This window comes from Haliotis rubra, unplaced genomic scaffold (assembly GCF_003918875.1).
Source record: "Haliotis rubra isolate DU_JTF1 unplaced genomic scaffold, ASM391887v1 Scf82, whole genome shotgun sequence".
NCBI lineage: Eukaryota > Metazoa > Mollusca > Gastropoda > Lepetellida > Haliotidae > Haliotis > Haliotis rubra.
The window spans coordinates 770909-796265 of record NW_025767546.1 but is presented as its reverse complement, the minus strand read 5'-3'; the positions used below and the strand labels follow the sequence as shown (position 1 = coordinate 796265).

The 25357-nt window shown below is 42.9% G+C and overlaps 2 protein-coding genes across 6 annotated transcripts; one reads left to right on the top strand and one right to left on the bottom strand.

Annotated features, from left to right (window-relative positions):
- Positions 1–1908: 1908 nt before the first annotated feature.
- LOC124262009 (tektin-3-like) lies at positions 1909–17746 on the bottom strand. 3 transcript variants are annotated; one of them, XM_046696421.1, is made up of 10 exons: positions 17600–17746; positions 7701–7874; positions 7108–7286; positions 6772–6857; positions 5589–5726; positions 5210–5280; positions 4605–4748; positions 4148–4370; positions 3731–3885; positions 1909–3268 (listed from the first exon to the last, which is right to left on the bottom strand). In XM_046696421.1, exons 2-10 carry the CDS (start codon positions 7871–7873, stop codon positions 3037–3039), a joined length of 1401 nt encoding a protein of 466 aa, XP_046552377.1. In that variant the 5' UTR covers position 7874; positions 17600–17746; the 3' UTR covers positions 1909–3036. The 3 variants fall into 3 exon arrangements, with proteins under 3 accessions (XP_046552377.1, XP_046552376.1, XP_046552375.1); XM_046696420.1 differs by lacking the exon at positions 17600–17746 and adding an exon at positions 11181–11291; XM_046696419.1 differs by lacking the exons at positions 6772–6857; positions 17600–17746 and adding exons at positions 6269–6354; positions 11181–11291.
- Positions 11402–23959, top strand: LOC124262010 (tektin-3-like). 3 transcript variants are annotated; one of them, XM_046696422.1, is made up of 10 exons: positions 11402–11857; positions 20789–20938; positions 21162–21340; positions 21459–21544; positions 21736–21873; positions 22089–22159; positions 22563–22706; positions 22796–23018; positions 23290–23444; positions 23563–23959. In XM_046696422.1, exons 2-10 carry the CDS (start codon positions 20790–20792, stop codon positions 23792–23794), a joined length of 1377 nt encoding a protein of 458 aa, XP_046552378.1. In that variant the 5' UTR covers positions 11402–11857; position 20789; the 3' UTR covers positions 23795–23959. The 3 variants fall into 3 exon arrangements, with proteins under 3 accessions (XP_046552378.1, XP_046552379.1, XP_046552380.1); XM_046696423.1 differs by lacking the exon at positions 11402–11857 and adding an exon at positions 12151–12229; XM_046696424.1 differs by lacking the exon at positions 11402–11857 and adding an exon at positions 17776–18021.
- Positions 23960–25357: the final 1398 nt, after the last annotated feature.

The window sequence follows — 25357 nt, the reverse complement described above, 5'->3', positions numbered from 1 at the left end:
TGTCGGGCAACTGCAGACTGCGACTCCCCAGCTTCAAGGCGGCCTATGGCGATGTTTCGATTGGCGGCACTCAGTCGTGGCATGATGATTTCCTCTTTTCCAGGCAAAAACGAATGACAAGATTAAACACAACGTTTGCCTTTTTATAGTGATCAATGCCGCATGCTTTTCCGTTTACTTGCACGTGCATTTTGCCATGCGTGTTTTCTTGGTGACGTTTTGGCGAATATTTCTTCAAACGCTTCTAAAATAAGGGGAAAAGTTACAATTGCCGCGTTTTTGCGCTGAAGCTGTTTACAATCACACAAAGATGACGTTTTGGAAAGAAATAGGATATTTATATTGTTTTTGCCGCAGCTACATTAATCCAATATTCTCAAAATCAGCTGTGCGGTTTTTTTTAAGAGTGTACAATAATAAGTGTGTTATATGTGCCTACAGTCTGTCACTAAACCTTACATCTGCCACGCATTTTTAGCTATATATTTCGCGTGAGTGTGTTTGTATATGAAGAACATCAGATATATAATCGATTTGTACCCTTGGAGCTAACTAGAGAATCAGTTTTTGAGTTTGTCATCCCAAATCAAGGACTTTTGCTTCATGTATATCTCTTACTCACATGGCAGGGTGCACTTTCGTCATTGTGACATTGTGGAGACCTCTGCGAACGGTGTATCGCCTAGTCTGTCTAACAGTCCCTGAACCACATAGTTTTCCCGACTGTGTAGCCCACCCTGCAATGCTAAAGCCCTCCCAGACTGTGTAGCCCACCCTGCAATGCTAAAGCCCTCCCAGACTGTGTAGCCCACCCTGCAATGCTAAAGTCCTCCCAGACAGTGTAGCTCACCCTGCAATGCTAAAATCATCCCGGACTATGTAGCCCACCCTGCAATGCTAAAGTCCTCCCAGACTGTGTAGCCCACCCTGCAATGCTAAAGTCCTCCCAGACTGTGTAGCCCACCCTGCAATGCTAAAGTCCTCCTAGACTGTGTAGCCCACCCTGCAATGCTAAAGTCCTCCCAGACTGTGTAGCCCACCCTGCAATGCTAAAGCCCTCCCAGACTGTGTAGCCCACCCTGCAATGCTAAAGCCCTAAATGAAGCAAGTGTACATTTCCTCAGGTTCTGGAGCTCTTTTATTAATTGATATGGAATTATTTGTTGCTCTCAGAATTATATATTAATTATTCAGTGGCTAAGCGTCAGAATATATATCGCCGTGAGAGGCTTCGTTGAAGGGCCATCCAAGACTCACGAGTTGCGCCCCTTTACATACTATCTGAAGACAACTATTCGTAACAGTTTGCAAGGGATCTGTTTGCACGATTGTCTTCACTCTCTAGCTAAACGGTTAATTTCTATCAGCAGTAAAGTGTCTCAGAGCATTCATTTCACTTGATTTCTAATGTATTGATTCTAGTTAACATATAGTTGACTTGATAATCGACTGCTCTTGCAACATTAATTAGCTATCGACAAACTATTTAACACAAGTAATCCTCTGCGACCAACAGATGTCATGTTCACAAAATGCCGACATGCTTTATGGTGATTGTTTTTCCGGGAACAATTGTGTTACCCGTGGTGTTCTAATGAACCCGTGACGTGCTGTAGTAATACTGTGCGGCCACCATTAGGACGCTGAAAAGTCGTGGTTTAAAAAGAGACATTACATTTATTCTTTGAAAATTCTCGAGTATATAAAAATGTTCGGTGAGCATGGTGGACGAGGAAAGAATTTTGTGAACCAGGAATGGTAAATGTATATCTAGCAGCGGTGACAAAAATTAATTATTCTGCTCCCAGTAAAACTCTCAGATTCCGCTCAAGCCGGTATTGTAGGTCTGGTAACACGCATGAACAAATCAAGAATATACTGACGTGTACTGAAATAAGACAAATTATATTTTTCTGATAAGTTAAATTTATTGTGCAAACGTTAGCTGTACAAATGTCAAGAGTTTTCAGGGGTGGATATTTTACAAACAAACCTCCAGATTCCAAGCAATAATATTGTACAAATATAGACCAACAAAACAACAGTAAACATCAACATAAACAATGCAGTGAAACGCCAGCCCTTGGAACATTTAGTCACTGTATGAAAACTGTAATACTGATGCGGTTTCATAGTTAAATGACGAAAAAGACAGAATTTGTGTCTGCGCATGTCAGCTGGTCATGCGCAGAAGTCACCGGATGTCCATAGCAAGACGGCAAGCCTTACAATTTGTTCCACTGATGCCGGTCAGTTTCGATGGTTGTACGTGAAAGACAATATGGTGTCGATTGCGACAATGTTTGTCATGTACACCTTCAATTGGCAAGATTTATTTAGGCATAATCCTGTTGGTAAACGGACATGGACAAAATACTGAACTCTTCCGGTGCACTTTACCAAATTCTGAACAGATTGTAATGATGGTATGAGCAAGTGACTGGGGTTGGTGGCAAAGCGCCATATTCTAGCTAAAAATGATTTTGATCGGGCAATATTCTACTCACGGCACACTAAGGATACGATAAATCAACATGATTCCAAACAAACACAGATGCAGTTACTACAAAGAAATACACATGCTTAAACTCTGGTAACAAATTATTTTAGAAACTTTAAACAGTATGAATTTTATAGATTAGATTCCTCTCTGCCCGAGAACAACAAATAAAAACACCGACTTGGTATGGGTTACTGGGCTCACATATGGGTTTATATATCACAGCAATTGTCTGTATATACAGGTTATCACATGGTTCAGTAGGAGTCAGTCCATCAGACCTCCGCTGACTATTGTTTGAAGGCTTGAGACCAGAAGGTGTCGGGCAATACAAAGACTATAGCGTGAGAAAACAGACATGTTCACAAGTACCAAATTTTTTGCAAAAACACGATACGCTTCCACGCGTATCCTTCAAATGGGTCCGCTGACCTCAGATGTAACAGTGCTGTATGATAACAAGATGCAAATTGTTCAAATTTCCTTGGGTAGAAATTGAGCACAATTATGAAAGTCCTAGGTTGGTGTGTATGTCCCTAGCAGGTCGGCATCTGGAATATGGGTCCGACTTTAGGATCCATAGGGAATCCTTTCCTCATTCCCATACACCACTGGGAATCGATGCGGAGACTGTTCTCCTTGACGGAGATGTCGTGTTCCAGAGTGGCCTTGGTCTTCATGAGACGCGCCAAAGACAGCTCGGAGGACTTGAGACGCTCCTTCAGGATGCGGACAGACTCACGGATCTCGTTGACCTCACGCTGTAGTCTGAAAACACAAAGGAGAGCTCAGGAGGGGCGCCTTGACTGGGGTTCTAGCTATCTCATTACTACACGGAGGAGCAAGCACGATTGGGAAACATTTTCTGCTAGATATTACGACTGGATTTGCATGTTACTCTTAGCATCAACGGGTTCGGTCAATCAGGTTGTCTTGTGCTACGATAGAAGCATACATGTAGTTACTGGGAGTTACGAATCGTCCGCACGTCATACGCATCTGTCAACAATATACCAGGAAGATCTGTATTGGGTCACTAGAAATTGGGAGCAGTATACCAAGATGGGTAATCAAAACCAGGTCCTCGACATGGCGAGGGAACTGTTTCAGTAAGGAGCTCATCTAGGTCCTCTTGAGATAACGAAGGAGTCCTGTCGTTTGTTTGATGACACGATCAGCACAGGAAGTATGAACTCTCCCAGTCTCAGTATGCTTATATAATGTACTCACGACTTCATGACGGGGTCGTTACAGAGCTCCACATGGATCCTCCTGGTTCGCTCGTCAAGACGGGTCTGAGCCACCTTCATTGGCAACTCCTTGTCCTGGATGGCTTTCCTCAGCAGCTCGATGTTCCTCTCCATATCGAAAATCTCCTGCATGGTCTGAAAGAAGAGGGAGAAGAGTTGATGAGTGATGTTTTGACTGCGAACATCAGGTACTGAAAACTAAATCCTGTATTTCCTGTTGTGAAACTTGTTAGGAGCCGTTGTGAATATCGAAGATCTCCTGCATGTCTGGAGGAAGAGGGGAGAGGAGTAAAAAATTTTACACAGAGTAAATTTTATCGGGCAGCACAGACACTCCAGTACATCTCAATCTTACATGACAGTGATTAATATCGTCTTAAGCAATATAAAATTTTACCCTCTGCAAGTGAGCCTGCAGCTTATTCCTGGCATCTGTCGTCTCGCGGATCCTCGTGTTGAAGTTGTTGTTGACCGAATTGAAGTTGTTCCACATCTCGTTTGCACATGCGCGGAGACAGGTGTCAATGTCACCTCGCAGTCTCTCGGAAGCTGCCCTCTCCTTCTGGGAACGGGCGATGTTCTCCTGCGTGTAGCGTGCCCAGGACACAGGGATGGAGAGGCTGGGAACACAAGACGGCATTTATAACAGACTGGACATCACTCCATCACTATGTTTTGTCCATTGCTCTGTAGGAAGGGGGTTTTATGCGTCGCATTACAAATCATTATTTAGAAAGAGTTCTGATGATAATCTTTCCATGAGAGGAGAAAGAGGGATGCGTAACAAAAAAAGGAGGGATAACAAAAAATAACATCACATGTTCTTCGCGAACGAGGCAAGAAGGAGGACGTACGTGTTGTCGATGCTCTCAATGCCGGGGTAGTAGCCGATGCCGGCAGAGCTGTTCCTGAGCTGCTGCATGCGGTCATCCAGGTTCTGGGCGTGGTGCTTGTCCTTGGAGTCGATCTCCAGAGCGTGCTGGGCAGCGCGGTTCATCCTAGAGACGAGCAGATATCAGTGAAAGTATTGCAGAACAAACCACAGTAAGCCACAGTAAATGATCGACCATTCTTAGTTTCCTGAAGAGTCAAGTCGTCCTTTGAAACAAGCGTTTCTTTTTAAATATTTTTGTCCAAGACACTTTGTTCTGGTGCCAAGGAGCGACATGCATGTGTATTCTGGGTCCTTTGTTACGTCGAGTCTACAGGTTGACAAGCCCCAGTCCTTTAACGCTCAACTTATTAACAAGTTAATAAAAGCGACAAAGCTGTTTCCATAGCCATAGGAAATATGCAGTCCGATTTCATCTTTATAAGACATAAGTTTCTGAATCAGTATCAAGTAGTGATGTTGATACCAGTTGTTAGCATCCTAGCCCACGGGGTCAACACCTTTGGTGAGGTGTTTCTCCCGGGGGTCAACACATTTGGTCAGGTGTTTCTAGGCTACGTTACTCACTTGAGCTGGACGTAAGCCTTCTCCAGGACCTTCTTCATCTTAGCCTGGCACCTCCTGATGATGTCAACTTCCTGGCAACACAGTGGTGGACAATGTAGTCATTGAACATGCAAGGGAATAGGCTGGTAATTCCTTGATGAGAGTACAGATGGCTCATTACATAGAACATTGCTATTTGGAAAATAGACATATTGTCTTATGTGATATTCTCATGGCAAACATTACACAGTATGAGTTTATTAAGCATCTGATAAAGGTCATATATTGCATGTTTTTGTTTTATTGTATAATATTATTATGAAAATATGAAATTATTATAAAATCATCTACTTCATCTGCAAGTTTAATAAATGTACCAATTGTGTTTGCACCGACTGACCTTCACGAGTGTCCTCTCCACTTCATCATTGACGAGGTCAATGCCCTGCCTCTTCTCCCTGTGCATGAGACACTCCTCGGCCACGTGCAGGGGGTTGGCGGTGTCAGCGAGGGCCTTCTCCAGGGTGCGCTTGTACTCCTATGAGACACGTATGGTTGGGTAACTCGTGCGCTATTCTACATATACCCTGGAATAACTCCAGATACTACACAACCTTAATAACTTGGTAAACGTATTCGAAAAATTAACAGGAAAAATTGTACTTGAAAAATATGTCACGTCAAACACACAGATAGTTACCGTTACAATCAAATTTGTCTGAAACAGTTTCTTAAACGTTACAGTCAAGATCACTCGCTACTATGTAAGACGATGTATATCTTGTAATATCTAGGTGATGCTTGGTGTATACAAGCTACGTGCCAGTATTTTGCAATATAGAAGGCTACAAAAGTTAAGGGAGTTTAAAAAAAGCTTGTATGGAAAGTGATTACGACAAGAAGATCTACGTGTCTATTGTACAGATGTGAGTACACAACAACTAAGTCTACAATGGCTATAACGGAATTGGAATCAAAGACAGCATATGAGGAAGTGACACATTTGTTCTACGTAATTCTCCTGGTCAGGCGGTCAGAACATGGACACACACGGGGACAACAGTAGCCACCCCATATTACCTTCATATTCTCAGTCTCGGTGGCCATGGCGTTAATTTCATTGTTAAGTTCGCTCTTCCAGAAGGTGATGTCATACACCCTCTCCCCTGGTAGTAGGGAAAAACACCATTGGTCAACTACATCTTACACCGAGAAAAAACATCTGCTCATGTGCATATATATATATTGAGTCATAAAATGCATTGGCTCAGTTCCTGCCAGAGGCGGATGCAGCTCTTTGAGAAGGGGAAGGGGGGAGTTGGGGTGGTCTTGGTGCACAGCACATTTTTTACCCGTTTTCACGAGTGTTTCAATGGTCAAACTTTCAGGATAAAAAAAAAGATAAAAAAAAGGGGGGCGCACCCCTGCAACCCCCCTCTGGGATCCGCCTATGGTTACTGGTTTGATATCCGTTATCTAAGCACATGAGCACATGTTTGAATGTGTATAAGTGAACAGGTAGGAAGAAGCGTGTAAAGAGATTAGAGATGAGCGAAGAAGCGCCACCATATATGGCCGTATACCTGAAGACTACCAGTGTCTCTTTCCAGACAATTTAGTTCTTTGTTAAGTTCGCTCTTCCAGTAAGCAATGTCAACCACTCGATCGCCTGCAGGAACAGACGGACCCAAAGGCATGAACCACAACACCGTACGTAAACCCACTTGTTGGTGTCATATCATTTTACACAAATACATTAATCATTATCTAAGATGAGTAAAGTGTTTTATAAGCATTTGATAAATAGCATGGTAAATATGAATATCGAAGTAGTTAATCTTGAAGGAGTCGTTAGTTACATGACCATTTCCTGTTGACAAGATGTCCCTAAACCCGGGCAGGGAGGAACCCTGTCTCACCTAGCCTCTTGGTGACGTCAGTCTGTCTGTTTCTGGTCCTGGCGTCAGTCTCCTTGACGGCCCTCCAAGCGTCAGCCCGCAGCCGCTCGGCGAACGACCTCTCCTTCTCAGACAGGTTGAAGTTGATGTTGTTGGAGAGGGACCAGTCGTTGTGGGAGTAACGGGAGTACATGCTGCGGCTGGAGGAAGAAACACGTCATTCAAACAAATGACCGGTGCTTGGACAGATATGGGACTGACCGGGCTGAGATCGAGAACGGGGGTGGGTATACGTTGGGATTAGCGTCGCTACAAATAGTTCAGTCACATTACGGGCATCAGCTTCATGTAAAAGGACCGCCAAACTGATGATGATCTGGGTGCTTAATGTACTGGTACAGTCCACGAGCACAGGTTGAAACTAAAACAAAGGTTGGTTGGTACTAACCAATGCCCACATGGCTAAGAGTCGCTTTAATAAGATAACAGCCATTTTCTATCAAATGGTCAGAGCGTCTTTAAGCTTTAGAGGTCCAATGTGTTGGTGACGGATTGATAGGGTAAAGAACGCCTTGACTGAAATGGGGTAAGGGGTGAAAGTTGAAGGTACCTACGTGGCGGGGTTGAAGTAAGACTTGGCGTGGCCCATATCCATGGAACGTCCTGTCGCCCCAAGATGGCGGGACATCGTCTTGTCAGTGACGTAAGGAAGGAGCTTGGACATCTCGGCCGTCATGGGAGTGGCGCTTCGTGTGCGCACAACGGCGGGGTAATCGTAGTAGGACATGCTGAAGGAGATCAGGGGTCACATAAGTTACAGCTAACACCAACAAGGAGACAAACAAATATGTCATAGTTCCTCTTAAACATATTGTGGAGCTCGCGTACTCTCTATACAGGTGCGCGAAACACCTGAGGGGTCATCCTTAATATGTTGTGGAACCAGTGGAATCTCAATATACGTATGTTTAGAACCTGCGTGTTCATCCGACCGTAAAGATACGGGTTAGAATTGGTCTTCAGCAACCCATGCTTGTCGGAAGAGGCGACTGACGAGATCTGGGGTGAGGCGCGATTCAATAACTTGCAGACCGCCGCCATATAGCTGGAATATTGCTGAGTGCGGCGTTAAACAACAAACAAACAAACAAATCCTCCTAAATATATTGAGGAATCATCATATACTCCATATAAGTATGCACAACACCTGCACGTTAAGACATGCAATATATTACTGAAAACAGTTAACAAATTCAGTTTCTGACGTTTACAATGGGCCATGATGACCGTATTTGCCTCAAACGAAAAAAAAGACCGATGAAAATGAGATTGCCTCAGAATACAAGGAGTTTTTATTAAATTTTCAAAGTTATCAGTAATTTGCTTTTTGTGAACACAATAAGTCGGTCCACTAGCCAGGGATTACTGATACGTGACATTGTGTAGGTTGGACAATTGTTCAGGATTGACCCAACCTAAGTCTTTAAGCCCGCATAACACCGGTTGAGTCCCTCCTGATAACATTGTTACAACCAGCATTACAGCCGGCAATTGCTGCTCTCACCGGTTGAGTCCCATGCCTCCACTTGACACAGTCACTGGCTGCCTCACAACCAGCATTACAGCCGGCAATTGCTGCTCTCCATGCCTCCACTTGACACAGTCACTGGCTGCCTCACAACCAGCATTACAGCCGGCAATTGCTGCTCTCCATGCCTCCACTTGACACAGTCACTGGCTGCCTCACAACCAGCATTACAGCCGGCAATTGCTGCTCTCCATGCCTCCACCCGACACACTTGGCTGCCTCACAGCATTACAGCCGGCAATGGCTGCCTCACAACCAGCATTACAGCCGGCAATTGCTGCTCTCCATGCCTCCACTTGACACAGTCACTGGCTGCCTCACAACCAGCATTACAGCCGGCAATTGCTGCTCTCCATGCCTCCACTTGACACAGTCACTGGCTGCCTCACAACCAGCATTACAGCCGGCAATTGCTGCTCTCCATGCCTCCACTTGACACAGTCACTGGCTGCCTCACAACCAGCATTACAGCCGGCAATTGCTGCCTCTCCATGCCTCCACTTGACAACCAGCATCACACAGTCACTGGCTGCCTCACAACCAGCATTACAGCCGGCAATTGCTGCTCTCCATGCCTCCACTTGACACAGTCACTGGCTGCCTCACAACCAGCATTACAGCCGGCAATTGCTGCTCTCCATGCCTCCACTTGACACAGTCACTGGCTGCCTCACAACCAGCATTTAAACGACTGTAATTAGTTTATTCCTATACCGATTACATCTACCAATCGATCAAATCGAACACAGCAAGAATTCTCCAGTACTGATTCTACCTAGCCGTTCATTGTCATATGTTTTACGCGGTATGTTCAAAGATACGTTTATCGTGAACCAGCCAGCCATGATGGAGAGACACGACCTGCCTCACTAAGAGCATCACTCGACATCAGGTACACATGCACCGAGAAAGGTTTCCACAAACAAATATATATGAAATGTCTTGTCTCTATGATCAGTTCAAGCTCTGTCAGGGCAGTCACGCTGGATGGCCATCAAATCGATATTGAACTAGATAGAACACGTCCAACTTTCAATATTAGGCTTCTACATTCTAGTTCAATTCATTGGTTATTTCGTAAGACAGACTAAGCATGATAATGGTGGATATTGAAAAAGAGACTACATCAATAAGCTTTGGTCAAGCTGCTCTATTCTCTTGAATATATCATTATGCAAAACCGTGAAAATGCTTAAGTTAAATAAACAAATCAAATTATAATTAAATGATAATGGTGGAAGTCAAAATTGAAAAATACATAGTGTTGTGTGATTTCATTTAGATGGTATTTAATGGTTGAAGAGGTGAGTTAAGTTTTACATCGCTTTGAGCAATATTTCAGCAATATCACGGAGGGTTGAAGAGGTGACCTGTAAGTAATTTGATTTGAATTACTGACCTACTTCGAAAATTTCTTTAAACACAAAATTTGCCAACAGAAAATACACGATAGGAAATTTTTAATCCCCGCCCACTCATCTTATATGTTTCATGTCTGAACTTTAGGATCCATTAACGTGATCTGACGTGCAATGGCATATCTGACATTGAGGCTCCGGGGTGTGGTGCTACACTAAGACAGCCTGAACACAGATTGGTTACGCTATACATGTAGTTAGATAACTGGTATGTCATTTATAACAATGTTCGGTTAACGATATGATTTATTTTACACGGCTTACTTAAGATAAGATCAAGTATAAAAGCGTAAAAAATATTTTCATTTCTCGAAAAACATGGCTGAAGACCATCAGTTTTCATGTTCTCGAATTACCAGAATAACATATCTTCCATTTCTCGAATATCGTATTTGAAGTACTTGTAGTTTTCATTTCATATTTGAATCATTTCCAATTTCTCGAATAACATATCTGAAGTGCTGTCCTTTTCTAGAATATCATCCATGAAGTATTTTTCTTATCTCGGATGACATTAAGCTAACACCAGCACCAGCCAGGTAACATTATCCTTTGTACATAAGCAGGTCGTTCTGGGACTGAAGCCAAGGCGTATCGTCCCCTGTATCTGCAGATGTGGCAATCTGACATCAAGACGTGCACAACAACAAAACCTGCTACAGCGACAGGTTGATATCGGTATGTTAGATGATCGACCACAAGCATCACTGCATGAGATGTCACGAGGGACGCCATGGATACACAACATCCTTATCTACACCATCTTATCTGACAGCAAAGCTTCATCATCCCTACTTCCACAGCGTTGTTTTATTCATAACCTAACACCGTCGATGGTAATGTCGACTGCAGACATTCAAATGTAGGAGTAGGTTCCCTCCCATGAAATTCAATCAAATGTCATCTACAAAATTATTATCAAGTCATGGCGACATGAACAGATCGCCATAAGGTTGTATATTACAACTGGCATTCACCAATGGTAAAATGTTGAAGTAAAACACTGATGGCCATTGGTGCCCTCTTTAGCAGTGGTCAACGTTAGACAACACCTGCTATGTACTACAATGAGTGACATAAAGACTCACCGACTCATGGCTGCTGAATAGCTTAAGCAATATCAACACAACGTCTGATGTGCTCTGCTGTAGTCAAACAAAATGATTTCTGTCGTCTGCAAACCTAATCTGCCCGAGCAACCATGTTGACACAGAGACTTCCTAGCAACAAGTCACGTGAACAGCGCGCGCAATATCACTTCCACTTCCGGTGAAAGTGAATTTTTTATTTTTAAATGACATTTAAGCAGATTTGTCTTACATAAGTTCAGGCCTCTTGAAATATTTGCCGCCCTTTGCCCAAGTGCCATCTGCTCATCGGGACCTGACATAACAATATCTTGATTATTTTCAAGTGACGTCAGCTCTCCAGACTACAGATCGGGGTCTCCCTCGTCTGTTGCTGGGGGGAGGTGATAAAGTATTGCATGATTTATTGCCCTCTGTCAGAAAGGAGATCAACATGTCATATATCTCTTGATAGTACGTCGTCCAACACGAGACCCTCAAGACCTACTCAAAACGCCAAACCTATACCTCGCTACAATGGTCAAACTTCTAAGTAGCACGTGCAAAGTCTTAGGTAAATGGAACAGTGATCATTAAATAGATGAGAGAGAAGTTTAATGAAGACTTAATGATTCATACAAGGAGAAGTCTGATCTATCGCCACCAAGAACCGATCGTAAAGTGTAAACGTTATCGACGTAAGTATTGCAAGCTTTCTTCACGGTTCGTTTAATCCAAATATATATTTATATTTGTGGGGATTAATGCAAACACTGTAAATATAATCAGACATTTGTTAGTTCCATGATACTATACATTATATATAGGTAGTTAGGAACACAGCTGCATAGCTGGCTATCGTATCGATCAAGTGTTCAATTGACTCCATGGCAACAAACGGCGTTGCTAGCTTTGCTTGAAAAATTAAACAGAAACGTTGTCTAATTACTCCCTTGCTGTTGCGAGCCTCATATATCCAAACATGATAAAGAGAAATCAAATTCACCGTGGGCGATCCTCTGTAAGGTCTGCGGCGACACACGTGGGGAACAACGAAGGATATTTCAGAGGTAATAATCAAATATCGTGAATTCATCAATATGTATTTTATCATTGATCATGTATTATAGTGAAGTATACAGCCCGGCTGATCGATGCGTGTGTTCAGATAAGAAAGTTCATTGAGTAGACAAACAACACACTCGCTCTTCCGTCATGTTCGGATGTCACATGAGCGGAAGATGACACGAGCTGTGTATTGTCACGTTGCTGTCACATCTATATAATTAATGTTCTATTCACTAGAGATGTTACTTGTTTTCTTCCCCCGAATCCCCGTGCGTTCCAGATGGTTTGCTGGAACCCCCCGCGAGACCCCTGGGATCTTGTTGCCTTAGCAACCAACATAACTAAGCATCTTCACTTGCTTTATACTCAAACATTCAGTTTTCAAGTTCATATTTGTTTAATGACTTGTATATATTTACTGACAAGAAACTTTCCTTGCATATGTTCGTGATCTTTAAGAACATGTGATGGATTTCGATCTTTGAACATTTCATAATTGAAGATAAGGGTTAAGTGATTGATCAATTACTCTAAGTGTATGTACGTCACGAGCATGTACCAAGGAAACAGAGAATCAGGTTTTAAGAGCCTTCGGTTACCTTCGGTTGTCTCTGACATGGCCAAGGAGGAAAAGTTGAATATGAAACAATTTACGAGAGCGACACAAGATCCCTGCTGACACGTAACCTCGATTCAGAGGCACTTGTGCGGATATAAGTGTTTGTACTACAATCGTGAAGGTTTAATGTATTAATTTGTCCGAGTGAGCTGATGATTCAACGAGCAATAACCCCTATACCCGCCCTTCTCGGGAGACGGTGTGTTGACGGACGGTCTGACTGTAGGGGTCAAAGGAACTGTTCTCATCCACACATACCACGTTATTATAGATGAAGAAAACTAGATTTGAAGTAGCTTACATTCCGTATCACAATACCAATGGTTATCACCAACACTCGTAAAGGACTTTGTACGTGAAAGGGATTTGTAGTCTCTGAACTGGGGCCTCCCCTGGCTATCTCTCGAACAGCACAAACTAATCCAGTCTCGGCAGCAACTTTAGCGACACCGTTTCGGCAAACAGGGGCTTCCCTTTAGTTAAAAACATTGAATTATGGATCCTTGTCAAAACCGACTCTTTTACCGAACAGTGCCATAACTGTTTGAGTGTCTACTAAGGTCGTTTTTATGGCCTAGGGGCACTCAAGAGCAAATTCCTAAACTGAAGTTCTTCGTGAAGTGGTAAGATTCTCGGGGCCTTCTGGTACACGTCATCCTCACCTTCGCGAGCTGGGATCACAGCGGAAGTCAGAATTGGTTGATCGCGAGGCAAAGGGTTTCTGACCTGACTTCCCCCCTGACTGCGTGCTGAGACAAATCACCGACTTAGATCCCTAGATCAATATACCCTCCGGCACGCATATCGGCATCCACTAGGGTATACTCACATACATAATGTAGCAACTACTTCCGGTAGAATAGCAACTCAAAGAGAAACACTGGTGTAATGTAAACTATACGTGTGTTTCATCGATCGTGATAGCGTTACACGAATCGACTTTCATGTTCAAGGAAGAGGTTTTTCTGCAAAACATGCATCATTCAAACGCTGATCATGACTTTCCGGCTATACATACATGCTCGTGACAACGTTAAGTAGCCGTTATACAATACGACTGAAAGCCATCATTACTCTGATTATGCTCACCAATTTGACCAGTGTTACTTATTCATGATGGAAGGAACTGACTTCAGCTTTAACCTCAGTCTGTGGGGACAGGATTAAGTTCTTTAAGTCTACAAAACTGAATTTTCAACATGTTTCAATAGTATACTTTCTTATACGGACAGGGCTACGAAACTTCTTGCTCCCCATTTTACATGTATGCGCTGTTAGAAGACATACCCTCTACACAGACCATTTGTGAGCCTTCGGCCAGCAACATTAATGCATTACAAGGCAATCCCTTGCCGTTGCGTTATTTGTACATGTTTCTGTTGCATTGTGGGATGTTGTCTTGAACAAACCCAGCAATACATTACAGGTTTCTATTGGCCTAAGCGAGATGGTACATGGGTCTTTCACGCTCTTAAACAATAACCACAATACAAGTGATATTTGGATATCTACACCTGCGTTCCTATAGTCGTCGGTCACAGAGAACTGACCCAGTAGCGGTTAGCGTGGCCGCTTACAATAGACCCCGTAATCTCAACAAGCCGAGCGCGCTGCAGAAGGTCAGGACGTGTTTAATCACACCTACACGAACAATACCTCACTGCAACAATACCCTTTAACTTTATTAGTTGGCTCAATAGTATAAATACATATTAGACTAACATTTGAATTCCGGGTTATATGTAACACAGCATATGTTGATAGTATGTCATGCAAAGCTTATAGATGGGTATCGAGGCTTGGGAACTTTGTTCGTCTCAGCCAATATTTGTAAATCCTTTTTTGGATATGAATATAGCTGTCAGCAAACTGAACTGCGACAGACAGGGACGAGTTGTAAACTATAGAAGACTCCTGAGCCCTATATGTTACCTGTCTTAGAAGCGGTGTACGCAGTGGTGGCGCCACCTACTGGGAGGAACCTGTTCCATAGTGACGACCCAGGGACTGACAGAAGATCCCTGCCTTTCACGCGACCTAACCGGTGATTCAACAACACCTATCTACCCTGTGTGTCTATAATTCACTGCTTAATCACACGCCTTTACCTCGCCGCGAGGATGACGTGACCGAAACCCATGTTTAACTACCCGACTATTGTGTACAAAGGCGTGTAACTATAGATTAATGATTAAATATCAGTTCTCACATGGGTTACGAAATAGCATGATCAGCACGTTCAGCTTTAGGGCTTGGGTACATTATATTTTGCTGAACCGTTATATGTATAATATGTTCCGGGAAATGGGTGCGGCGTGGGAGTTCGATGGGAGTGACTGCGGGGTGGGGTGGGGTGGGGTTGGTTTCATGTTTGGTGAGTGAGGGGAAATTTAATGTCGGGTCTCATTATTTCCGATATATACTAGTAGGTACGATCGATTGTCAAGGGCAGTTTGGATGAGACAGGACCGTTATTGGAACAAATCACTTTGACCAATGGGTCAAATATACTAAACACGTGATGGGTCATTGTGGCCATTAGGTGACTTTTAGACTCCTTTGTCAACGTATCGTGTATTATGAGTGCGAAAACAGCATTGTCGGAAGCGGTCGTAAACTTCAACTCTTACATTCGCACACAGGGGCGTGTCTCGCTTAGAAACAGCGTTGAGAGAAATAAAGGTGTATGGACCCTACCCTATATAGTAATAGGGTAGGGTTCATTCGCATGGATTTACCAGTACTTGTCTTACATATGTTCAGTATGATGATAAGGTGAATAAACCCTCAGCACTACATACTTGTCCAATGTTGATACCAGCGGTCCGCGTCGCCATCATCCCCAGCACTACATTGCCAGACAGGCATACACAGTCAGCCACTATTGTAGGTTTCGTTTTGTGGGCTTTAAGAATTTGTATTTTCGTTGATTACCTTTCTTGCGTCTTTTCAACGGGTTTAACATATGAATAAAACATGCTGAGTTCATGACTGACTTTCTTGAAAGACGAGTATTTTCTATATTGTAAGAAAACATGACTTGGTCACATTGAAATGGATTTTGATAGCAGTTAGGATCAGATGCCAACCAAAAGGGCTTGTTATATTCACACTACGAGGCAGTAAGCGAAACACTTCCCCGCGAATGTATATATAATTAATAAGGAAATATATAACATACGAGTGACTTCGTATGTACCTGGAGTAGCCAAAGTAATTTGATCTTTTCAAAAATATATTTCGCTGTATGTTTATTGACAATTTTGAAAAAAAATCAACTTAGATCCCCTTCTTGAATTTTAATGAAAAAACCCCGTGATTACTGTGTTCAGAAAATAGATGAAAAAAAATGGAACAGAACAGAGGGGCTTCTTCATATATATCATATATGTGATCACATGATGAACAAAATGATTATAAATATATAGGTATTTATTTGTAGTGATGACAGAGCATATGTCCATTAAACTCCCACAATATATCCATGATCCCTAAGTTGTTTTTTATTCTGTATATATTGTGGTGTGGTAGATTGTGGTGAAACGTAAAGGCAGCAAGAAACTTGGGATAACAAACTGGCAACAGTGATGCATACATGTCACAAGTACATAGGGTTGAGATGAGTCGTGCATGACTTGTGTGTAACCTGAACATATTGCCATTTGACTGGGTGTCTGTACTCAGTCACTTGTGTATCGCATGCAATTGGCGCTATTATGTAAGGGAGATAACCTATTGTTATATTGATCAGAGAAATCAATAAAGGTATTGACGGGTATAGTCCCACGAACAAATAGATTTAATCCTCTACTGGGAGATCTAGCCACTTCACAGATGGCCGACAAACGACCAGTCACCTACCACAGGCCTTGATTTACTGTGTTAGTTGATCATATACACATCAGGTGTAATGCTTACATACACAGGATTGTGTGAATTATTAACCCTTGTCTCCTGAATATGTACTGAACAATCAGCGATACTGATCTCAGTTGAAAACTGGCTTTAGTGGATCACCAAGGAAATGAAGTGCTTAACTAGCTGAGAGATCAGATAATATAACATATTATTTGCTTACATACATATCTACCCACTGAAAGCAGTTTTAGATAGTATCAGCGTCAACCTCATGTCATGAAAGTTAACAAAACATTTGACATGGAGACACAGAGTTTGACATTTAAAAATCCTGTCGTCACTGTCGACAGACCTCCGAGCAGCCCCCATAAATAACAGTGATAAAACGAAGTTAGATAACTAAGGAATCTCAGTCACTGAGATTACACCTAGTATTTATGGCATCTGATTTGACTCAACAGAGATCTACTCATATATGACTGTAGATTTAATATATCTACTGTCTAATGTCTACCCACAATCATGGACTGAAATATCTGTTGGCCATACGGGAGTTCACCTTAGACGAACATATGATCCTCGCAGTGTGTATTATCTTTCCAATATTAATAAGCAAAAACATATTTATCCAGTTACTCACATAAGAAACAAATATTACCTGAAAACATATTCAATTAACTTAAGCAGTTTAAAAAAGTTATGAAATTAAATAAATCAGTTAGAGTTCGGTTGCTAAGGACATGGCGTCTGGTTGCTATGGGTTTGTGGCGTGAAATGGGGAACTGTCATTAAATCTAACACAGAGCTTTTAGCCTTACAACATTAATCCATGCGTAAAGTAATTCAAATATCAATAATTCATAAAATTTAGAGTAATAAGGCATGTTGAACTCACCTGGTAAAGAGACGGTAGCGTCTGGCTATGGAAGGTGCCGAGCGTTAGTGTGTGACTTGCTTGCTGACGGACTAGGGCTTTGTTAGATCGTTGCCTCGATATCGCGGGCTATTTATACCGGGGCCAATGATATGGCTGGCTTCATACTCTAAACTGTTACTTACGCCATGTTATGGACATCGGCGGTATTATTTCTGTATCAGAAAGATGAAAATGCATTGTGTTATGAATTAATCCCATATCAACTGTTTTGCTTAAGCCAGATTTCACGCAGTGACGGTGTAGTTAGGCCTGTCGTTAAGCGGACTAGGAGATTAGACGGTAACTCTAAGGTAACTTGGTATATAAACGTGGGCCAGTATGTCTCTAGCACTCACTCCCTCAAACTCCAGCCTCAACAAGGAAAACCTGTAGCCTGTCAGGTAAGAGTGGCACCAACCAACCTGTGAACATTGTGCTTAAATCCAACCATACCTGCAGATTTTCTGCAGCTGTAAATACTTTTGTGGATCATTCTGACAACTGGATTATGTGTTATTTAATTGTATACATTCTGAAACATTTTGGTGAGGGGTTCCTATTCGAGAATGTTTTCCAAAAACATGTTACGTTCCTATTTTGACTCCGTACTATTTCCAATGGAGGTGCAATTAGTCCGTATATAGGCAAAACCTATCATCTGAAGTCTATATGAATCAATCTCGAACCAATTAATAACTAGTATTTTATCACTAATTTTTTTACTGATGGGGAAGGTGGGGTAGTGTAGTGGTTAAAGCATTCGCTCGTTACGCCGAAGACCCGGGCTCGATTCCCCACATTAGTACAAATGTGTTAAGCCTATTTCAAGTGTCTTTCGTCGCGATCTTGCTGAAATATTGCTAAAAGCGGCGTAAAACCATACTCACTAATATTATTGATTGTTCCCTCTCCACCCACATGGGCACAATGTGTGAAGCCCATTTCTGGTGTCCCCCGCCGTGATATTGCTGGATTATTGCTAAAAGCGACGTAAAACTAAACTCAGTCAGTCAGTCAGCCCTATCCGACCCCCCTCCGCCTACCCCCTCGTCATACTCCCACCACCCTCACCACCAATTCCCGGACAATGATCATCTCAAAAGATACATCAAGTGTGTGGTAATTCAAAGAAATCGATCTGACTGCCTGGAGTGACATTAACATCGCGTCTTGTTTAGCAACAAAGCTGTACCTGTGGTCATTCCCACATGGCATCTGTCCCGTGGTCACCTCGGCACAATGGTCATAGTTACACATAGCCCATACCTAGGGTAATTAAGTCTTTAGAATGACACAAAACGGAAATGTTTACCAACAAAAGGAAAGTGAATAAGGACAGCCTGGCCTTAACGCTGGTCTGGCTGAGCGAAGCAAACATTGACTGCTAACTTTGTAAAGTGGTAGAACAACTTTGAAAGCATGTTCAGGACGTTTCTTACATACATAATCAATACCCGTCCTTGTTTACTGAGCAGTACACATGTCAGCATGATCGATACTACGTGAATTATTCAGCGATCAAATTGATCTGCTATTGATCACACTAGTATCATCAATTTCGTGATAAATTGCATATGTGTGGGAATGTATCACAAAAGCATAGTTTATATAATACTTTTCTCGTTATATATACATGAAAACTGGGTAATGGCCATTGATACATTTCACATCTAAATTCCTGTAAATGAATCTCTGGTGTGACAACGCAAGAGTACACACTGTTCTCAAGTCGAAGCCACTCACGTTATACATACGCCAGATTAGATCTCTCTTATTTCATTTCGTCACGGATTAGCGCTAACCCCTGCCCCTGCTTTCAGTCTCAACAATTCAGTCGTGTACGATCGGTTTACTCAATGTTGCCCCAATACAAACATTGACTGTTGAATGCACGAGTCAGTCAGTCAGGCTATTGTTGGAACTCAACTCAAGACCATAAAAAACCTCTAGTGTTAGTCAATCAGGTTCCTAACAATATTAAATTATGCACCGCGAGCATTACCACAAACCCTCTTGAAGACATGCAAAGGGTTGTAACTATGCTTTAATCCTATGTTGTTGTTAAGTGAAGTGAATCGTAGTTAGAATTGGTGAACCCATTGAAGAGTGCCGCCTATCACAAGTTAATGTTGTCTCCACGTCAAAAAGGGAAGTAACTCTCATTCGCCACCATGATTTCAATACACCTTCTTTGCCCAATGTGCCGTGTAATATAACCAGTATATACCAGAACTACAGTATCAATACGGGTCATTGTGTGTGTTCCATGAGCAGGCAACTATCTTCTACTCAGCCCACAGTGTGAATGGCATAAACAGTACTTGTTAAAGGGGCGAACCGAGCCGAGCCATTCTTCGCTGTGTTAATAATACTTGTTTTATATTTAATTAATCGTTATATGTAGTTCATTAGGTAACTTGCATAACCCAAACTGTTTTGTCAAACCAAAAGAGAATGATCACTGTCATGTCATCAGCGAGCAAGACTGAACGTTAGAGGACATTGATGCTTCCCTTTACAATACAGGTACTCAAATATTACCTCACATGTCTTATAGTTTATCCTGTAATCCTCGTCTTGAATAATTTGTAACAAAAGGCTGGATTACTCGGTAAGTCCAACGACCAGTGATTACCTTCGCAGTAAGCGGGATCAACTATAGACCTGAAGATTGATACTCTTAAAACTTGCTACAGAAATATTGGTCATGACGTCATAGTGGACAGACAACGATGCATGGCAAGACATTGAACTGTTCTTGACCTTGCAACACGGCAGCGACCAACTGCTTTGACTGGGTTCCGTGGCTCAACACAGATTATAGCCATGGTGTTTTCACACCCGATTGCGCTTCATACGATTACCAGTTTGGCAAGGTACCAAGTTTGATATCTTGTTTCGGGTAATCCGATCCGGGTGGAAAGTTGGAGGTAGGCGTTAGGTGGAGCAATGTCGCGTTCGATCGACACTTGATTGGGAGTTCATTCATCCTTGCATGAAAGGAGCTGATAACATGTGTCAATGTTCAGTTCAGTGCTGACTTCTGGATGTTTTCCTTATGGCCCTCTTGCCTCCGTTGCTAGCTCAAGTTGATAGAAGGCTGAACTTATAATCATGCAAAAGTCCTTTATTTGTTCTGTGTTAAATATATCGCTGTTTCCCTTACAGCATGTCTTCCTACGAGTTCCCATCCCTTGCCCGAAACAGCAGTGCTACACCAATGATGGGGGTCCTGCCCTACGTGGCCGACAAGACGGTCACCCGCCATCTTGGTGGTGCAGGCGGGGCTCATGCCAAGTCGTACTTCAACCCAGCCACGTGAGTTCATCTTGTCTCATCTGTCTCATACTGGGCATACATCCCTTGATGTCCATCAACTCTGAACTTCCATTCTAATTAACCATACCTGCAGGGTCAGCATATCCTCTCACTACTCAGACCAACTATCTTAAATCGAAATTATGGCATCATTTATCAGCATGTATAGTTTGATGATATAGGCCTACCTACTCGTTTATCAACTTGTACATTACATCAACAGCAACAGCGTCAACGCTCGCTACACCCATTCCGACTGGTCCCTCTCCAACAACGTCAACTTCAGTATGTCGGATAAAGAGAGGGCCTTTGCCGAGCAGGTGCGCGCTGACGCCTGGCAGACTGTGAAGGAGACGGATGCACAGACCAGGAACAGACAGACTGACGTCACCAAGAGGCTAGGTGGGTCACTCGATGGTCCCTTATGCTGGGGTGAAACCCATTTACTTCTGTAAAGGTATAAGTTACTCCAAGTTAGAGTTAATACAGATCGGCTAAATACAATCCCCTTCCGTTGTAGGGGATCGTGTGTATGACATCGCCTTCTGGAAGACGGAACTGAATAATGAGATCTGCGCCATGGCCACCGAGACAGAGAACCTGAAGGTGAGGTGTCGAGTCATGCCGAGTGATGGTGTCCTTTGTTCTCCATCAGAAGCTATTGAAAGACTGGTGACAGAATGGCCTCCTGTTCCATCCTTTTTTGACCGGAGTCTATTTTCAATAAGACATACTGACCACAATAGTCCAAGCCTCTGTATCGTAGATCGAATATAAAATGTTCTCATATATTCCAGGAGTACAAACGCACCCTGGAGAAGGCCTTAGGTGACACCGCCAATCCTCTGAACGTGGCCGATGAGTGTCTCATGCACAGGGAGAAGAGGCATGGCATTGACCTCGTCAATGATGAAGTGGAGAAGAGTCTCGTGAAGGTCAGTCCGTGATCAGTGCTGACACAATCCCTACATTAACTAAATCATTTTACTTTGTTACAACAAACACACAATACAGACTGTATATGAGACGTGTGTGTGCTAGTGATTGTGTTGTAACAGACACATTAGTAGAACCACGGCTGTCTAACGCTCCAAAGTACACAATGAATGCATGTACAATGACTGCATTGTCCATCACTGTGTGTTGCCAGGAAGTTGACGTCATCAGGAAGTGCCAGGCTAAAATGAAGCAGGTCCTTGAGAAGGCTTTCATCCAGATCAAGTGAGTAGCTAATACATGAGAAATAGTATGAACTGGCGCAGTAGGTAACATCAGGTCATCTCGCGTCTTCTGGACAGCAGTCAGATCCAGGCGTTCGTAGCTTAGTTGGCCAAAACGAGTGTGGAATCAGTGAATTGTATTTTACGTCCTCGTCAGTCATTTCTTGGTGGTTGACGGGCAATCTCGTCCAGGCAGGGGTCCATCACATCAATCATTGAATTCCAATAAAAGCATAATCCCCATTAAATCGGGTGAGCAACTAACTGCCTGTGGGAAGACTATGAAACTTTACAGAAGAGCTTGACAGGCTCCTCAATAGCAATATATATGAGGGGAAATATTTAGCTGTTAGCTCTTGGAGTGAGTATTTCCGGTATTTCAATGGTCACCATCTCACCACCAGGATGAACCGATCTGCCCAGCACGCTATGGAGATCGACGCCAAGGACAAGCACCACGCCCAGAATCTGGATGACCGCATGCAGCAGCTCAAGAATAGTACAGGCGGCATCGGCTACTACCCCGGCATCGAGGCCATCGACAACACGTAAGTGTACTGTCTGTTATCACAACACTAAAGACATCCTATGGCTGTAAGTGAGATATCTGTTGCTGACGGCTTTCTCTCTGTTGTAGAATCACCCTCCCCGCGTCCTGGGCGCAGTACACCCAACAGAACATCGCCCGCTCCCAGAGGGAGAGGGCGTCCTCAGAGAAACTCCGCGGTGCTATTGACACCTGCCTCCGTGAGTGCGCCACCAATATGTGGAGCAACTTCAACACTGTGAACAACAACTTCAACACCCGAATCCGAGAGTCAGAAGACGCTAGAAACAAACTGCAGGCTCACTTGCAGAGGGTAAGTTGCATGAAGTCACAATGGAGCAGTCCTTTCCACGGACGCAGTGATAGTTGAGCCACATACTTTGATCATTGGCCCAAATATTTCCAAATTATTTTTAAGTGCTGTACTGGATTTTACTGAGCGACCTTTACCTTGCATCAACTATGTCACAAAAGCTGCTCACAAGTTTGAATAAATTTACCAAATGTGACAAGAAATATAGCAAATTGTTTCATTCCACGTGACCTTTGCACTCACTAAATATATCTGTCCTATCTTCCTCCAGACCATGCAGGAGATCTTCGACATGGAGAAGAACATCGAGCTGCTGAGGAAGGCAATCAAGGACAAGGAGGCGCCGATGAAGGTGTCCCAGAGTCGTCTTGACGAGCGAACCAGGAGGATCAATGTGGAACTCTGCAACGACCCCGTCATGATCTCGTGAGTATATTTCCTGCAAAAAAGCCTCAACATCTCTACTAATAACTACAAATATGAATATAGATAATATTTAGTCCTAAGTTCTATGAATGTTAAATATTCTTCTCTTTAACTGCAGACTGCAAAATGAAGTGCGCGAGATCCGTGAGTCTGTCCGCATCCTGAAGGAGCGTCTCAAGGCCTCCGAGATGTCTCTTGCTCGTCTCATGAAGACCAAGGCCACTCTGGAACACGACATCTCCGTCAAGGAGAACAGTCTCCGCATCGACTCCCAGTGGTGTATGGGAATGAGGAAAGGGTTCCCTATGGACCCCAAAGTTGGACCCATATTCCAGATGCCAACATGTTAGGGACTTGCATCAGGACAATGATAAACCGACTCTAGTCAGTCAGCATTCACTCACCTGAGTTTCAGTTAGCCTGTTCATACATCAGCAAGTACATTGTAAATTATCACACGAGGTCTTTTGACCTTGGTAGTTGTACATGTTTTCAAATAAAATCATATAAACTAATTCGTGATGTCCTATGTTCTTTGAGAAGAAGAGTAAACCGTTGTGATCATTCACCAATGCTACTAACTGAGGCACTGTCTCCTGAGACTACGACAAACGGGACACTGGTCATATGTTGAAGTCGTAGCCAGGCAGTTCCATTTTGTTTGGAAATCAGCTGTCAAAGTCCTGCATGTCCTACCGGCACCTTGCCCTATGTCTTTGGTAAATGTCTAATGGTTGTAATGCCATAACAATCCAGTTGTACACGGCTTGGATGTGCATAAGAATTCCAACTGAAGAATAGGAATGAGGAAAATCCCCAAGATTGACTGTCTTACTGGTCAAACACAATTTAAGTGCTTGCTTGCACTGCTAAAACAGAAGGTGATAGATACATTTGCACGTCCTTCAAGCATGATGCCATAGGTTTGAGGTACACAACTTCAAACCAGAATACAAAGCACTTTCATTCCACAAAGCCAATATCAATGCACTTCCTATCAAATGAAAATATTTGGTTAAAAACTTGAAATGTCCTTTCCTCTGGAACGTATATACTCATCTCCTGTGACGACTTCTGACTTGTGAAAACACATGTCTAATGCAGAAAACCTTCAAACCACAAAGGCAAATGCATCGAGATATATTAAAAACAAAATATAAAACTTGAATACACTTCCAGATTATGACTTTACCTCATTTTTGTAAAACAATGTGCCCTTGAAACAAAAAGTCTCAAAATACCACAGTAAGACAATACCTTTCAGGCACTTCCGGATTCAACAATGAACGCTCGATTTGTCCAGTTGGACAAGATGGTCGCATGCTCTCACCCACCCATACTATTGTAGGAGCGTGGTTCAGCCAGTAACAGGAGACAGTTTAATGATGACAGTCCCTTCTTGATGAGCACTTACTGTGATCAAAGTCAAGAATGACAAACTTCGGGCAGAAATCTGAAGTTCAGAACTGCATGCTTGCAATAAACTCAAAGCCACAATTGCCACAACCACGATGCTCCCGTGATTTTGTATTCTTTTGGTTTTGGTGATTAGGCCACACAAGACATTTAACATCCTCACAGGAAGAGTTCAGGACAATAGTTCCCACCCTCGCTCTTCCCTGTTTCGCTCACATTTATTAAATATATGTAAGGAAGGCTTCATTTGAGTAAAGTAATGACAGGAAAATACTGTGAACATTCGCAAACATGTATTTGTCTGATGATTTTCTTTCGAAGCAAGCCACGGCTCGGGATGAAAACAAGCACTCCCCAGTCTGGTAAATCCGAGCTAATCTCAATGTCAATTTTGATTATGTTGATGGCTCTGTGCTTCTTGGCGAAGTGACATAACACATCAGCACGGGCTCACTCTTTCCAGGGTAGGCTCTCTGGATGGCAACTGCCTCGGGTTT